Here is an 18,054-nt window from a genome sequence, read left to right on the forward strand (position 1 = left end):
CAAAAATCGATGAAAGTTGGTAATCAGCTAACTGTATTGGTTCAATGAAAAAAATTAACGATAGTGTCTATTGGGAAAAGTTTGGATAAATGGATGGCGGGGGACACCCTGATCTAGCCGCACCGGATGACACCGACCCTAGAGACGCCACTGGGTTAGGGTTTACTGGGCGTTAGGTTTAGTGTTTGGAAAAAAAATGCCCCCCCCCCCCCTAAGCTAGCCCTACACCCAATCCTCCTCCTTTCTCAGCCGGGCTAGGGACCGTGCTATGGCGGAGTTTTGTTTAATTTATTGATTATTAAATTTAACTGCTTCGGGATAGGCTAGGCCTAGATATGCCTATAATTTAAAAAATCTATTAAGGATAGTTATGTAGATCAAGATCGTAAAATGTAATAATAACAAGCCACAATTTAATTGTGTTCCAAGTTAATTCTTTTCATTGCGCTGCTCTGGCCCACCTTTCCACTCAGACACACACTTTTACATCATATTTTTGTTTTCATTTTGCCAAGAATCAAAGTTGGCACATAGAAGCAAGAGATTATCAAATTAATGCTGTGTGGTCTACAAGAGTTAAGTGAGACATTTAGATCAGCCTTCAAAGCCAACAACTACATAGACTGTCATAGACGAAACAAAATTCTGTTTGTTTACTAGTTTAAAAGCTAGATCTATATTGCCTTCTTCTCTCTGTGAGATAACAATTCTAAACGAAATCCCAAACAATTAGAAGCAGAAGCTAAAGTAAGAACACTCAACTACTAACAAGAGCTCTATATTACATAAACATTTTGAAATGAACTTCTTGGCATTCCTTTAACCAGGGGCGTAACTTTTTTTTTTTTAGTGGAGGAGCACACGTTTCTTTTGAGGGTTTATTATACAGGTCTGGTTGTAAAAACAAAAAAAATGCCTCTGTAAAACCTCATCACATAGGCCTACGAGTCGCTTTGAATTAAAAGTTCTGGCGCCTCTGCCGGTATGAACACCTGGCTTCCCTTCCCCTGCCAGTTATGCTCTTCGCTATATAGCCTACTTCCTTAAAATCTAACAGAAGTGTTTCTCAAACTGTCTTTCTAGGGTCCGCGAGACTATTGATGAGGGTCCGCAGAAAGATGGTAATTGTATACAATTAAAATAACTTCTTTGCTAAAAGCCAGTTTATCCGATTGGATAATTCGAAAAATAATCAACTCGCCCCTCGTCTATTACGTACTATGTAACTATTCTATGACGACCTAGGCCAAAGATTTGAAAGCATTCGTCACTTATTGGATATTCCCGACTGGGTATTGAACCCTTATGCGCGTAGATAAACTCAAATACCTATCACAGATGAATCCATACTAATGAAGGTGCAGCTTATTGAAATATCCACAAAAGAAGAATTTAAACCGAAAGCCTACCACAAATTCTGGCTACAAAAACATATTCCAAATGTATATCCTGCATTATGGGTCATTGTCAAGAAGTTGTTGACTGCTTTACGTCTTTGTATTTGGTACAGCGTGGATTCAGTGCCCCGGAATGAGCATCGTCACAAATACAAGAAATCGAAATTGTTGCTCAACCTCACCCAAGTCATTGATATTTTTTTTTTAAACAAAAGTTATAATCGCAAAAAAAAAAACAACAAAAAACAACTCTCCATCAACAAAATATGTTTTTTGACATGCATTTGTTTCTTATATAATATGCGTTAATGTTTGTTGTTGTTTTTTTACTAAGGGGTCCGTTTGCAAGTTTTGACTATATAAAGGGATCCCCAGTTCAAAAAAGTGTGAGAACCTCTGTAACATAACAATCAAGATAGAAAAAAAGAAACAAACATTTCCATTATCTATGTATTTACAAAAGGCATACAAATAGAATGAGCTACAAATATATAGGCACTACCTTAGACTCTTTGATTAACTCAATTTGTTTGGCTAATATCACCATCGAATGCATACATCTTCGCTCTTGGCGTATGTTAAGAGAATTCAATAGGATTTTTAAAAATGTATACGACTCATCAATAGAAGTTCTAGATCTTAGATGGGGGGGGGGGGGGGGGTAAGTGTTAAGAGCTACATGGAATTCACTTGACAGGAATGGAGAAAATCTTGATTTTATGTATCCAAGAATCTTTGGTGATTTTTTGTTTTCTCCTTCTGCGACTATATCATGTTGGAGGATTCAGATGGCTAGCCCAATATCTGAAATGAATTGTGCTGTAGTTACCAGAGTCGTAGGCCTTAGTTCGGGACTGGGTCTGTCTCTGGTGACACTCCACGAGAGCAAATTTCACTAGTCCCAATGTTCAGCTTACGAAACATATTTTTTTCTCATTGTTTTTTAAATGTATATTTTATGTATACCGTCATTAGTCCAAGTGGTTCCAATCTTTACCACTGCATGGTATAGAAGTCTTGGAATAGTTCTCTTTTGAATTATGGGACAAGTTTCTGTAGTCATTGAGCTACTCTCTTTCTCTTTAACTAAAAACGTAAAAGTAAAAAAAAAAATAACAAAAAAGTTCCCTTTTCAGACCCAGGGGTCTTTAGGGCAGATGTCATGTGTTTCTGTGCCCCATGGTTAACCAGGGTGTCATTTGGCCAGCACAACGACCAACCACCTTTACTTTTCCCCAACTAATGTCAGGTACCCATTAGAGCTGGGTGGACTCAAGCACCCTAAAGATTCCAAAAATTGAAAATCCCAGTCTACAGCAGGATTTGAACCCAGGACCCACAAGTTCAGAAACCAAGTGCATTACCACTCAGCCACAACACCTCCCAAACTAAAATGTGCAACTAGTCACAAATACAATATGGACAATAGTGTACTTGTGTTAAAAGTTAATCTTCAATGTGAAAGAATACAGAAAACATGCCATTATAGACAACTGAATTCAAAACAGTGCTTTCTTTTTGATTAATGATAATCTGTGTAAATTAAATTTCCTTAGTATAAATGAAAGACTACTCCATTTTATTTTTAATATTTCTTTTTATTCATTTTCAGCATCAACAAGAATAAAATAAATGTATCATTATCACATCCAATCCTTATTTCTTGGATTTATTCACACTTGGGATCGCTAATTTGACTTTTCCTGGTAAATTTCTAGTTGAGTCAAAATCCTTAAAAAAAATATTTTTTTTATTAATGATGTGGAAAATGTAAATGAAAAAAAAACACAACTTTTTACCCTTAATTGGTACTCGAAATACCTTTTGTATTCTTCATTGAAAAGTAATTCAAACAGTAAATTTTACAAATATTTCTAGTGAACTTAAAAAACTTTAACAAACAAGCTTCACAAGTTCATTTCTTAAAGCCCAATAGACATGATCATAAAATAAATCTTGTTACCTTTAAAACCTTTAAGAGGGATTTCTCTCTGCTGGACGTTGACTTATCTTGTACAAACATGTTTAGAATATTTTTCACAGCTAATCATACAAAAGTAAAGAAATAAATTATCAAAATCAAATTAATGCACAAATCAAAGCTTGCCAATTAAGAGATTAAATAAAGTAAAAATTGTATGAAAATAATTTTAAATCTGGACAAACTCAAATGGTTTCAGAAATTAATTGACTTACCTTTCCCTCGCTTAGTAGAACCTGGCAATAGTTTCACTTTATACCTAAACAGACAGAAATATAGTTAGTTTCTAAGTTACCGTTGGCACTGACAGAACAAAACATTTTGTTTGACAAGAATACAAGATATAGAAGAGATAAAGTCTGTTATCACTTGCAACTGAAATAAATTTCACATAGATCAAACAAATGTATCTTCAAATTAGCTGAAATGGAGGGCTGAGCATGTTGGGAAAAACCTTTCTGCATGAAATCATACAAGGCAGTAGTTACAAGTGTCAAAATCAATGACTTGACAAACTTGTATTTTTCTAAATGAGAGCATATAGCCACCAGATAGCACAATGAGGTTAACTAGTCTTAACAGTACTCATTTATGATAATAATAAGGCTTGTCTTCAAATCCCAAGATTAATGAGGAATTCAGTATTTCCCATGGCTACACAGCCCCAGCTGTGACCTACACATTTTGCCACATGCAGGGCAAGCATCGATTAAGATTTTCTTTTCGCTATCTACCTCTGTCCTCGGTAGCGGATTTTCTTTTGGTCTCAAATGTGAAGCAAAAGAAACTACAATGGTATTAATCAGAAAAAAACTTAGATAAATTATTAAATCAAAGATCCGTGACACATGCAATGCTGCTCTGCCAGTTGATTGATTGATGTCTGTTGCCTTTTTGTTTGTTTACGACAACTAACACTGAATGAATGTATCATTTTAAAATATGTTATACATCTTAAAAAAAAACAACTGACTTATAGTTAGTAAGTGCATTATATGGTGCACAAACAGCTACTGCATACAACAACTCATCCTCTGGGTGTGGGACGCCAGTAAATGAATCTAGTACAAGTTGATCCTGAAATAAAACAAAGAAATACATTTACTGAGTTATAAGTACACATACATTGAAATAAAAACTTAAATTTAAAAGTGTCAGAAAGATTAAAAAAAAAAAAAAAAAAAAAAGCTGAGTTAGAAAGATTGTCACCAGGACTCTGGGTCAAGATTTTGTGAATTTACCAACACAAAGAAGATACAAGACACCAATTACAAAGACAAACAGACATGAACATTTCTTTGTTCCCCTGGCAATCAAATTATTAAATACAATTCAACTATCTAATATAAACATTTCACATGTAACTTTTGAGTGAATTAGGTGTGAATGTGTATTTTCTTTTCTATAGTTATAAATGTTTGTTTGGTGTAATGCTCAAATTGTAAGACTAATTTCCTTATGGATAATAAAGACCATTATTATTAAAATAAAACAAGAATATTGTCTGAAAAATGTATTAGAAAAACCCAATAAAGTTGTTGTAAAGTTTGCTATTGTTGAAGTCAAAGAACTAAAATGGTAAGTAAATAAACTCACCTGAGTGACGTTGACTTCTGTTTCTTCATCATCAGAATCTGATGGCTAAATAACAAAAAATAAGTCTTTTTTTTTACAATGCTTATATCAACACACTCTGTCTGTCTGGTAAAAAGTTTGAACAATTTATTTCCCCTATAATCAATCTCGCATCAAGTTGAAATTTTGCACAATTATTTATTGTACCTGACAAAGCAAGAATCAATTTTAAAAAAATAAATTAAATTAGCTAATTAATTATTGGTAATTAATTATTTTGCTTGGTATCAAACAAGGGAAAGAATTTGTACTTGACTGAAGTGATGGTATAATCTGAATTAGTCCCATTTATATTTTGTGTAGAGTTAGTTTGAAACTAACAACAGGTAACTATAAAACCTTCCATTTTCATAAGCCCTTTGCTGGCACAGTGGTTAGTGTGTTAGCTTGAGAAGGCCCCCTAATGAGTTTGATTTCAAGTAGTTCAATTTTTTAAAATAAATGCATTTAAAAAGCCATCAAGGTAACATTTACACAGATACCATGTTCTTTCTCCCCTCCACCCATTTCTTAACTGATTCAACAAATGACAGAATCATAGCACATTGAGAAGACTAAATGTATGTTTAGCTGGCTAATGGTCAATTGAAGTTTGCATGGAAATCAAATAATTTCTAGAAAAAAATGTCAGATATCCATTATAAATACTGGTCGAAGCAAATTAAATCAATTCAAGTTGGCTGTCATTAAACAAAGTTATAAAATAGCTGCTTACTTGTTGATCTACAGGTTTCTCCACATTTTTTTGAATTGATTCACTCTCTAGATCCACTTTTTCTACTACATCATTCTCAAATTCAACTTTTGTCCCTGGAGAAAAAGACATCAAATATTATTTTAGGTAACCAATAATTTTGTCCGTGATAGTTAAATAGTATGCTGTCAATCATTTGAACAACTTGTGTATGTTACTATCCTATTTTGTAAAGTTATAACATGTAATAATCTTATACAATGTAAACAGGTTTTTAAATAACATCTCTTAAAAAAGTTTACATTGAATCCGTTAATTCAGCTAGTCTGAAGCATTTAATTTAGCAGCACTAGACTATTTTAAAGCCATATTTAAAACGCTAGTTGGTCACAATAAAATGAGTTTAAAATTAAAACTTGTAAGCCTTTGTAAGACTAGCTTTGAAAGTCAAGCCCTTCAAAACTTTCGATACAGAGAAGACCTACATTAACTTTCAAGGGGTAGATTAGAATGATGGTCTGAATCTACAACTAAAAAAAAAAAACAATGAATAGATAATGGAATGATGATGAGAGGAATAAAGTTGTTTTTAAAAATTAAAAGAAAGGAAACTCACTGTCTTCTTGACTTTGTTTGTTTTCACCAAGGTGAAGGTCTTTCTGACTATCATGGCTCAAAGTGCTCACTGGTCTGAATGTGGGTTGACCTTTGACATTTTTGCCTTTTTTATTTTCTTCTTTAGCATTTTTACTTTTCTTTGCTTCAGTTTTTGCAGTACCAGCAGACTGAAAATATAAAGTGCAAAATTATAACATGAAATGTTTATGACTACTAATTAATTGTTAATATTAATTGCATAGTAGTTATAATCCTACACAATTTTTTTTTATATGTTACTTAAATTGCAGAAAATTGAAAAAAAAAAGTTTGTTTTTGTTTTGTTTTAAAGAGTTGAAAATCTTAATAACAAATATTTTTCTTTTACCTAATTCTCATTACAAAAGTTAAATTGTTTGGGTGTTGTGGTTTTTCTTTTTTCTTTTGTGTTTGTAAAACCAATGGCCCTATGCTATTATGAGTTTAAAATCTTGATGCAATATGTTATCCTTAACTATTTGCTTTTTTTTTTTTTAAATGAAGTTAATCAAACATAATAGGTTCTTGTTATGAATCTGGATAGAAATATGAGACACAGATGTTAATTAAAATGCTAGATCATTGTATAAGTTAGAGTTTTACAAGACAGAAAAGACAAGAATAATATAATACTTAACAGAGTTTAAGTCATTATTAACATGCATGATTAGATTGACACATGAAATAATAATTGTTATAATCTTTTTTTGAAGTAATCTGTAATATATAAGATAAGAAGAAAATATAAGATGTTTATGTCCTAGTGATCCAATGATTTATAAGGCATAATAAAGGATTGGTTATTCTAAACCATCAGCAAAATATACTCACAGCTAAGATTTTCATCTTCAGTCTTCTCTCCTCCTCATCTTGGTCAGCGTATTTCTCCTTGATTTTCTTTTGTTTTCCCTTTTGACCTCTCTTTAAAGGCTGAACTACATCTGCCTTTTTCTTGTTGCTTGACTGAAATTAAAAACACATCTCTAAATCTGGGAAAAACTTGATCTCTATCTCGACAAGTCTGGGAAACCAAAAACTCTTGACCTGTATGGTGACGTATGCAATACGCAAGACAGCAGGGTTTCTGTCCAGGGCTTTTGCAAGAGAGAATTTGAGCCTCTCAAGCCCCCACTCAAATAGAGTTTGATAATGATGGTAAAGAATGAACTAGCTCATTTCATACCTACAGACACAACGTGGGAAAGGATAGATTGCATGCATTGAAGATTTCCTTTTACAAGAAATCAATCAATGGAAAAACTTTGTTCTAAAAGATGTAAAGGCACATGCTCTATGTAGAGCTTATACAAGGTTAAAGACCTAAAGGCACATGCTCTAACTACAGCTTATACAAGGTTAAAGACCTAAAGGCACATGCTCTACCTACAGCTTATACAAGGTTAAAGACCTAAAGGCACATGCTCTAACTACAGCTTATACAAGGTTAAAGACCTAAAGGCACATGCTCTATGTAAGGCTTATACAAGGTTAAAGACCTAAAGGCACATGCTCTACCTACAGCTTATACAAGGTTAAAGACCTAAAGGCACATGCTCTAACTACAGCTTATACAAGGTTAAAGACCTAAAGGCACATGCTCTATCTACAGCTTATACAAGGTTAAAGACCTAAAGGCACATGCTCTAACTACAGCTTATACAAGGTTAAAGACCTAAAGGCACATGCTCTATGTAGAGCTTATACAAGGTTAAAGACCTACAGGCACATGCTCTACCTACAGCTTATACAAGGTTAAAGACCTAAAGGCACATGCTCTATCTACAGCTTATACAAGGTTAAAGACCTAAAGGCACATGCTCTATGTATAGCTTATACAAGGTTAAAGACCTAAAGGCACATGCTCTATGTAGAGCTTATACAAGGTTAAAGACCTAAAGGCACATGCTCTACCTACAGCTTATACAAGGTTAAAGACCTAAAGGCACATGCTCTATGTAGAGCTTATACAAGGTTAAAGACCTAAAGGCACATGCTCTACCTACAGCTTATACAAGGTTTAAGACCTAAAGGCACATGCTCTAACTACAGCTTATACAAGGTTAAAGACCTAAAAGCACATGCTCTATGTACAGCTTATACAAGGTTAAAGACCTAAAGGCACATGCTCTAACTACAGCTTATACAAGGTTAAAGACCTAAAGGCACATGCTCTACCTACAGCTTATACAAGGTTAAAGACCTAAAGGCACATGCTCTACCTACAGCTTATACAAGGTTAAAGACCTAAAGGCACATGCTCTATCTACAGTTTATACAAGGTTAAAGACCTAAAGGCACATGCTCTAACTACACCTTATACAAGGTTAAAGACCTAAAGGCACATGCTCTATGTAGAGCTTATACAAGGTTAAAGACCTAAAGGCACATGCTCTACCTACAGCTTATACAAGGTTAAAGACCTAAAGGCACATGCTCTAACTACAGCTTATACAAGGTTAAAGACCTAAAGGCACATGCTCTATCTACAGTTTATACAAGGTTAAAGACCTAAAGGCACATGCTCTAACTACACCTTATACAAGGTTAAAGACCTAAAGGCACATGCTCTATGTAGAGCTTATACAAGGTTAAAGACCTAAAGGCACATGCTCTACCTACAGCTTATACAAGGTTAAAGACCTAAAGGCACATGCTCTAACTACAGCTTATACAAGGTTAAAGACCTAAAGGCACATGCTCTATCTACAGCTTATACAAGGTTAAAGACCTAAAGGCACATGCTCTAACTACAGCTTATACAAGGTTAAAGACCTAAAAGCACATGCTCTATGTACAGCTTATACAAGGTTAAAGACTTAAAGGCACATGCTCTACCTACAGCTTATACAAGGTTAAAGACCTAAAGGCACATGCTCTATCTACAGCTTATACAAGGTTAAAGACCTAAAGGCACATGCTCTACCTACAGCTTATACAAGGTTAAAGACCTAAAGGCACATGCTCTATCTACAGCTTATACAAGGTTAAAGACCTAAAGGCACATGCTCTACCTACAGCTTATACAAGGTTAAAGACCTAAAGGCACATGCTCTATGTATAGCTTATACAAGGTTAAAGACCTAAAGGCACATGCTCTAACTACAGCTTATACAAGGTTAAAGACCTAAAGGCACATGCTCTATCTACAGCTTATACAAGGTTAAAGACCTAAAGGCACATGCTCTAACTACAGCTTATACAAGGTTAAAGACCTAAAAGCACATGCTCTATGTACAGCTTATACAAGGTTAAAGACCTAAAGGCACATGCTCTACCTACAGCTTATACAAGGTTAAAGACCTAAAGGCACATGCTCTATCTACAGCTTATACAAGGTTAAAGACCTAAAGGCACATGCTCTACCTACAGCTTATACAAGGTTAAAGACCTAAAGGCACATGCTCTATCTACAGCTTATACAAGGTTAAAGACCTAAAGGCACATGCTCTACCTACAGCTTATACAAGGTTAAAGACCTAAAGGCACATGCTCTATCTACAGCTTATACAAGGTTAAAGACCTAAAGGCACATGCTCTATCTACAGCTTATACAAGGTTAAAGACCTAAAGGCACATGCTCTATGTAGAGCTTATACAAAGTATACATCTTTTAAAAAAGCTGCATGTGAAGAACAACTGAAAATACTTGGAATTAAGGGAAATTATTAGTTCAGTAGCATGAGTGCTCTTAAATAACATTGCACTAATTTATGGTAATAAATTTTAAGTTGTTTACGATGTGTTTTGTATTGTTTAGTCTGTATTGCAGATTTTCATCTATGGCAGAGAACTATAATTAGCTAGTATTTTTGTTGGGGTGTATATCTGGTTAACAGGTAGTCTACAGGAAGTGCTGATAAGCAAGGTATTTTATAGCTATAGGATAAATAGACAGCTAAATGATCTTTTTCAACTCTTCCATTTGTAAAGCAAAATAAAAGCAATATGATATAAGTATTAAAGGTACACTCTATGACAGTGGAGCAGCTTATAACATTTAAAAACGAATAGTGGTAATAAAGAAGATTTGATACAACTTCCAATTTAGTGTTTTTGACGTTGCGTATATTATCTATGTATTTCAAAATCTTTACCATTTTCTTAAGTTTTTCTTTAAGATATAACGCCTGCATGTCTTCACATCACTTTCTCTTCTTTGTCAATGTGACTGTATTTGATTGAGTCAAGAATGTATTTGAATCAAGAATGCAGGGCTAGGGTTAGGGTTAGGGTTAGGGTTAGGGTTAGGGTTAGGGTTATTGTCCTAACAATTGCGGGGCCCTATGCGAAACTGATTGTGCGTAGCCTAGTCAGGGTGGGAATAAGGATAAAAAGTGAAATAAGATTTTGTATTCGAAAATAAATTCAACTTTGCATTTAATTCATTCTTTACTAAGCACAAAATTGCGATCAAGTTAACTTTACTTTACGAACCTTGCAACATAAGACATATTTATATGCCAGTGACTATAAAAGTAAATAAAGTATTGGAACTTCCGGTTAAGGGGGAAAATTGTCCGATTATTACATTTTATTACATGAAAGCTGACAATGCCTTTTTTCTTTAATCGCGCGTAGGATTGGCGTTTTTCTTAATGAATGATACCCACAAATGACAATTTCGTCTATTTTTCAGGACATTTTTATGAGTTTTCAGAAGATTTTAATAAATGCAGGACATGGTATATATTTTGCAATTAATAATCACACATAGAATTAGCGCGGGGCCTATGAAAGCACGGGGCTCACTGCGACCGCATAGGTTGCAGTGGCCTAAGACCAGCCCTGCAAGAATGTATGAGATTAAGTCAAGAATGTATTAGATTGAGTCAAGAATGACAAGTAAATTGAATCCAACAAATCAAAATGTAAACAAAGAGAGGATTACTCTGGTTAAACCTAATCATGAAAGTCTCCAATAAATGCAAAACATTTACATCTTCAGGCTTGCTCTGCAGTCCATCATCAGAGTCCAGTTTCTTGTCCACTTCATTGACTTTTTCCACTGTGCTGACTTCCTCGGTTGTCTTTTCCTTCTTTAACTCCCTGACAAATCATCAACAAATGTCAACATTATATAGAGCTTACAAGAACATGCTAGTATTACTTAACTCCCTGACAAATCATCAACAAATGTCAACATTATATAGAGCTTACAAGAACATGCTAGTATTACTTAACTCCCTGACAAATCATCAACAAATGTCAACATTATATAGAGCTTACAAGAACATGCTAGTATTACTTAACTCCCTGACAAATCATCAACAAATGTCAACATTATATAGAGCTTTCAAGAACATGCTAGTATTACTTAACTCCCTGACAAATCATCAACAAATGTCAACATTATATAGAGCTTACAAGAACATGCTAGTATTACTTAACTCCCTGACAAATCATCAACAAATGTCAACATTATATAGAGCTTACAAGAATATGCTAGTATTACTTGTGTTAATAGACATCAAGAGAAAAAAGAGAAAAACAGAGAAACTGAATAGATTTCATAGATTCTGTTTGTAAAGAATGGGAAGATTTGTAGAAAGAATCTTATATTTCCCACAGCTCTTGTGTTCAAAACAAAAGCTTTCAAAATAAACTTCCCTTCATTGAAACTTTTTCTAGCACAGTAAAAAAAAAAAACACCCAGAAAAGATTTGTATGCAGGAAGCTGTAAAAAGCAGAGTAAAGAAAAATTCAACCATTAACCCTTGTAAATTCTGGCTGGAATATTGGGGTTTCTTTACCTTCTTTGCTTGGCTGACAGTTTTCCCTTTTTAACAGTCTGAGGAAATCAACACATAAACAATTGTTTTCTTACAAGCTGGTTACAATGTAAAGATCAATGAGGAAATAATCAACAAGCTGGTTACAATGTAAAGATCAATGAGGAAATAACAAGTTGGTTACAATGTAAAGATCAATGAGGAAATAATCAACAAGTTGGTTACAATGTAAAGATCAATGAGGAAATAATCAACAAGTTGGTTACAATGTAAAGATCAATGAGGAAATAATCAACAAGTTGGTTACAATGTAAAAATCAATGAGGAAATAATCAACAAGTTGGTTACAATGTAAAGATCAATGAGGAAATAATCAACAAGTTGGTTACAATGTAAAGATCAATGAGGAAATAATCAACAAGTTGGTTACAATGTAAAAATCAATGAGGAAATAATCAACAAGTTGGTTACAATGTAAAAATCAATGAGGAAATAATCAACAAGTTGGTTACAATGTAAAGATCAATGAGGAAATAATCAACAAATTGGTTACAATGTAAAAATCAATGAGGAAATAATCAACAAGTTGGTTACAATGTAAAAATCAATGAGGAAATAATCAACAAGTTGGTTACAATGTAAAGATCAATGAGGAAATAATCAACAAATTGGTTACAATGTAAAAATCAATGAGGAAATAACAAGCTGGTTACAATATAAAGATCAAAGAACAAATTTTGTGAGTTTTATTTTTTTAATTATTCTTTTTTTTATTTGCAATCAAGACATTTTGTGTAATTTCTTTGTTGTCATAATATATTGATCTTTGTCTTTTAATTTATGCAAGTCTTTACCCAATAATAATTTAGCAGTGTTTCTTTTTAATGGAACAGTTCACACATTTGGAGAATTTAGTGGACTACTATGACTATTTATTTAGATTGGATTATTTCTTATTTGTTTAAATTATAAAATATAATGATTATTTTCATGTATAACACAATAAGAAATAACAGAAATAAGCATATACAAAAAATAAGGTTTAATGACTTTGTGTTCTACAAGAGCCTAACATTAGGCACAATATTGGTAAGCTGACTTGTAATATCTGTTGGCGAGTCTGTTTTGATTTCATCATCATCATCACTCCTTTGAGCTCCTCATGGAACATAGGGCCTCGACAAAAACACGCCACTCTCCACGGTCTCTTGCTAGCTTTTTGATAGTGTCCCAGCTCTTCCAGGTCTTCTCTGCTTCTTCAAGTACACTGCGTCGCCATGTTCTTTTTGGTCTTCCTCTGCGTCTTGTTCCCTGGGGGTTCCATTCTAAGGCCTGCCTAGCTCTGTTGCTGGTATCTTTTCTAAGGGTGTGACCAATCCATCTCCACTTCCTCTCTAAGATCTGCACTTCTATATTTTTCTGTCCACTCATCTCCCACAGTTTGGTGTTTTCTACTTTGTCATACCAGTGTATTTTTAGGATATTTCTCAGGCATCTGTTGATGAAGGTCTGTATTTTTTTTGTTGTGGCTTCAGTTGTTCTCCACGTTTCAGAACCATACAGTAGGACAGCCTTGACATTAGAGTTAAAGATTCTTAGTTTAGTCTTGTTTGAGATGTAAGAAGATTTCCAGGTTGGTTTTAGCTGTGTAAATGTCTGACGTGCTAGATTTATACGGCGTTTAATGTCTTCATCTGTTCCACCTGATATACTAACTACACTCCCAAGGTATATAAAATTTTCTACTTGGTCTATTGTCTGAGAATCCAATACTATGTCTCCACTTTGTTTATTGTTTACTTTAAGTACTTTAGTTTTTTGGTGGTTTATTTTGAGGCCTACTCTTTTTCCTACTTCGCTTAAAGCTGTGACCTTTTCTTGCATATCCTGTAGTCTGTGTGATAATAGGGCTATGTCATCAGCGAATTCCAGATCTTCCAGCTTTTGTGTGAGAGTCCATCGGATTCCTTTCCCTGCGTTAGAGTAGGCTTCTTTTGTGACCCAATCCAGTACTAGAAGGAACAGGAGTGGTGAAAGAAGACATCCCTGTTTGACTCCTGTTGTGACTGGAAATTCCTCTGACAGCTTGCCACAGTGGGTTACTTGGCAGGTGAAACCATCATAAAGGTTCTTGATTATGGTTATTATTTTATTGGGGATCCCATAATGTCTCATTACAGTCCAGATAGATTCTCTGTCGACACTATCAAAAGCTTTTTCAAAGTCAACAAAAGTTGCATAGAGAGGAGATTGCCATTCGACACATTGTTCTACAATTATCATGAGTGTAGCTATTTGGTCAGCACAAGATCTCCCTTTTCTGAATCCGGGCTGTTCTTCCCTTAGGTGTTCATCACATGCTCCCTTTATTCTGTTTAGTAGGATTCTGCTAAAAATCTTGCTTGGTACTGACAGCAAAGTGATGCCTCGCCATTTCTCACATTGTGATAGATCTCCACTCTTTGGTATTTTTATTAGCAAGCCCTTTTCCACTCACCCAGAGGTGTTTCTGTTAACCAAATTTTGTTGAATAGTTTGTGCATTTGGTCAACTATTTCACTCCCTCCTTCTTTTAGGACTTCAGGTGGTATGTTGTCAATTCCAGCTGCTTTACCTGTCTTCATTTGTTTGAGTGCATTCCTTATTTCTTCTTTTGTTATTTCTTCCATGTTTCTGTCTAGTGTTGGTCCTGCATTTAGATCTGGTGGATTTCGTGGTTTAGGTCTAGGTCTAGACCTGTTTTGATTTAGTTGCAGCATAATAAGAAAAACTTGCTTCATACAAAAAAGGTTCTATGAAACTAAAGTAAAATTATGATAGCTTGTTTTGAAATAGTGTGTCACTTGTCAGACAGACTCTACAAGAAAGTACTTAATGGTTGCTATTTGTTTCTAATTCAGAGTCAGTTTAAACTACATAGTGATGTTATAGATTTTTTTTTAGAGTTAATACATCAATTTTTCTTTTCTTTACTTTCTTATTCTTTATATACAAACTCAAGTGTACACCTCCTAGTTAATTAATATAATAGTTTGTGGAACACATTTACATCAATGACTTATATTGAATGAAATAAAAATACATAAGTAAAAAAGAACTATAATTTTAATATTCTCAAGAATAATTACCCATATCTACAGTAATCATATGACCAGTAAAATCTTACACAACTTCGTTAGTTTCCAATTACAAACCTTTTGTCCTAGTATCACTGGATCATTGTCACCAAGAAAGAACACATCTGATTGGTCTAGAGAGGAACTTCTGCTGGCTGCACTGTGTAACACAAAACTGTAATAAAAAGTCAAACCAACAGCTAAACAAATTGCTAGGACTTAAGATTACCAACAAAAAATACTTTTGAACTGTTTGAAAAAAAAAATTATTTTATAGTTTTCTTCTTATGGCACTAATGCTTATCATTAAGAGTGAAGTGGAAAAAAGGAAAATGAAGATCTTGTAGACAGTAGCGCAAGGAAAAGGAAAGAAAAAACTTTGTACCTTAGAAGGGTCAAGGAGAAGTGTTAAGGTTACTTTGCTCAAGACAATGATACCTAGTGGTACCGGTATTACATATTTTCATTTATAAACTAATTTTAATAGTGAAACAAACTTCAGAGCGTACTTATCTCCTTGGACATGATCCAACTTGATGCTTGTGTCTGGATAATTTATATCCAAGAAATCCTCATCTTCCAAGGATAAGCTTTGTGTTCTGTCTTCAATATCACCTTTCAGGTCTGCACTTGGACAAGTTTGGGAAATGAGAGAGCTAGGTTTGACATCCCCCCTGTCATGACCTTCCATGTCAATTTCATCTTCGCTATCAACGCTATCATCGTCAATGATGACCTCACCGTTAGCAGAATCCACGTTGTCTTCAATGTCATCATTGGCCATTTTCAATTTCCTTTCTCCTTTATGACGCTCTATACTTCCATCCTCCAACTGGGGAAGCAGAAAATTTTCAGTTGTTTGAAATACAATGGAAATCTACCAAGTAGTTGTGGGAAAACAATAAGGAAGCCATCTTGAAATGGTTTACAAACAGGAACAAGTGAGGATAACAGTTGCTTACAGCTTGAAATAATTTGAGTGAATTGTGGCAATCTCAACTGAAAATAAACACTGGCTTTTGTATTACTTAAAATTGTACATGCTATTCTTTAAATTTATCAGTTTTCTAAATATTTCTTTAAACTGTAGTCAAGATAACAAAAGCACAGATGAGAACAAATCAATCATTATTTATTGAAGCTATAAAGCTGAACAAATGCTCTTCCTTACATCATAATGAATACTTTCTACAGCACAGTAATATTACCTTGAACAGAAATCCAAAACCGTATATAAGATATGATGGTGGTAAGTAGTTCTTTTTGCCTAAAAAAATAAAAACATTTCAATAAAATCTTGTTAACAATCTTCTATTTTAAATGACAAAGTTTATGGTCAAAAATATAAATTATAAAGTCAAAAATTTTAATCTGTGACTGACCTCTGATCATAAAACTTCCTGTGGTCAAGTATTCACCACTTGGGGCAGTTTTTGACACCTGATGTGGATAGACCCACCAAGCAGAAGTCACCACTTTTGACTCCCAGGCTGCACTGTTACATATGGCCATTGTGCCAGCTTCATTCAGTGTTTTGGGAGGAACGGGGCCGCCTGCAACAGGAAATTTGTTATCAACACATGGGAATTTTTAAGCTTCTGTTTTTCTTTGTGTTACACAAGATACTCGCTTCAGACTTGATTTTATTTTCTTAAGTTACACTCATATAAAACTGGAAAAAAAAAGGTGCTCGCTACTGACTTTATTTTGTAGTAGCAAAGTAAAAAAAAATGTTTCCCCTTAAGCTCTTGTGTCAACATATAAAGTAAAGCTTGTCAGTTCTATTTCTTGCCTTTACTTTCCTTAGCCAATGTAAGGTACTCATTGGAGTGTTATGTTAAATATCAAAATATCAGTCTTCATTTCAGATTCAAACTCAAGATTCCTTAGTTTAGAAAGTCACATTCTTTTGTTATTACTCAGCTAATCACAACCAAAATATCTTGATATGCTGAACACAAAGAAAACAAGAACCGAAATTGATTTTGTAAGACTAACAACCATATGAGCCCAGAATGATGTACATTTGCATTGCATAATACTGGAAACATCATTCATTGCATTATTTTCTACTGCTAGGGAGCTGCTGGGATATGTTAATATGAAAATGTAGTCTAAAAATCCAGTATGACATGTTCAGAATAGCACAGAGACACAATTATAACAAAAAAATTAGTTTTTAACCCCAAACAGTGACCCATGGACCTCGGACCTGTCTAGCTATCTCTTACTTAAGTTGTCAAACTAAATCAGAATACAAATGGCTTTATTTAATCACTTTAGTTTAAGGGAATTTATTTACTTCTTTAAATCCCTCTGCCCAGGACTCATTGGTGCAATAGTAAAAAGTATGGATGGTCGAAAGAAATGTTCTCACCTCCTGGGTTTTTAATAACACAGCTACTTGCTCCATGGAGATCAGCATGAACATAAATATCACCTGTCAGATGAAACATTGGTAATATTGCTTGGTAATAACTGTACCATACTTTAGGGAGAGAAACATTGCTTGGTAATAACTGTACCATACTTTAGGGAGAGAAACATTGCTTGGTAATAACTGTACCATACTTTAGGGAGAGAAACATTGCTTGATAGTAAGTGTACCATACTTTAGGGAGAGAAACATTGCTTGATAGTAAGTGTACCATACTTTAGGGAGAGAAACATTGCTTGATAGTAAGTGTACCATACTTTAGGGAGAGAAACATTGCTTGATAGTAAGTGTACCATACTTTAGGGAGAGAAACATTGCTTGATAGTAAGTAAGTAAGTACCATACTTTAGGGACTCAATGCTTCTAGTGGTGCCACGTTTCTCCCCAATAGCTACGGTTTGCTGGCTTTTTCAGAGCACGGACCAAAGG

The 18,054-nt window shown here is 34.3% G+C and overlaps 1 protein-coding gene across 1 annotated transcript in view; it reads right to left on the reverse strand.

The window, feature by feature from the left end:
- Positions 1–2,971: 2,971 nt before the first annotated feature.
- The window catches only part of LOC106078156 (ribosome quality control complex subunit NEMF-like), a 32,664-nt gene continuing 17,581 nt past the window's right edge, over positions 2,972–18,054 (reverse strand). Inside the window, exons 20-34 of the mRNA XM_056025088.1 lie at positions 17,566–17,628; positions 16,571–16,741; positions 16,397–16,455; positions 15,698–16,020; positions 15,267–15,363; positions 12,094–12,131; positions 11,281–11,389; positions 7,175–7,306; positions 6,324–6,492; positions 5,729–5,823; positions 4,975–5,019; positions 4,352–4,455; positions 3,594–3,637; positions 3,361–3,440; positions 2,972–3,128 (exon numbers count right to left, since the gene is read on the reverse strand). Of these exons, the coding sequence (XP_055881063.1) occupies positions 3,054–3,128; positions 3,361–3,440; positions 3,594–3,637; positions 4,352–4,455; positions 4,975–5,019; positions 5,729–5,823; positions 6,324–6,492; positions 7,175–7,306; positions 11,281–11,389; positions 12,094–12,131; positions 15,267–15,363; positions 15,698–16,020; positions 16,397–16,455; positions 16,571–16,741; positions 17,566–17,628 (1,604 nt within the window). The 3' untranslated portion in view covers positions 2,972–3,053. The remainder of the gene's footprint in view (positions 3,129–3,360; positions 3,441–3,593; positions 3,638–4,351; positions 4,456–4,974; positions 5,020–5,728; positions 5,824–6,323; positions 6,493–7,174; positions 7,307–11,280; positions 11,390–12,093; positions 12,132–15,266; positions 15,364–15,697; positions 16,021–16,396; positions 16,456–16,570; positions 16,742–17,565; positions 17,629–18,054) is intronic.

Source organism: Biomphalaria glabrata, chromosome 3, assembly GCF_947242115.1.
Source record: "Biomphalaria glabrata chromosome 3, xgBioGlab47.1, whole genome shotgun sequence".
In the NCBI taxonomy this organism is placed as follows: Eukaryota; Metazoa; Mollusca; class Gastropoda; family Planorbidae; genus Biomphalaria; species Biomphalaria glabrata.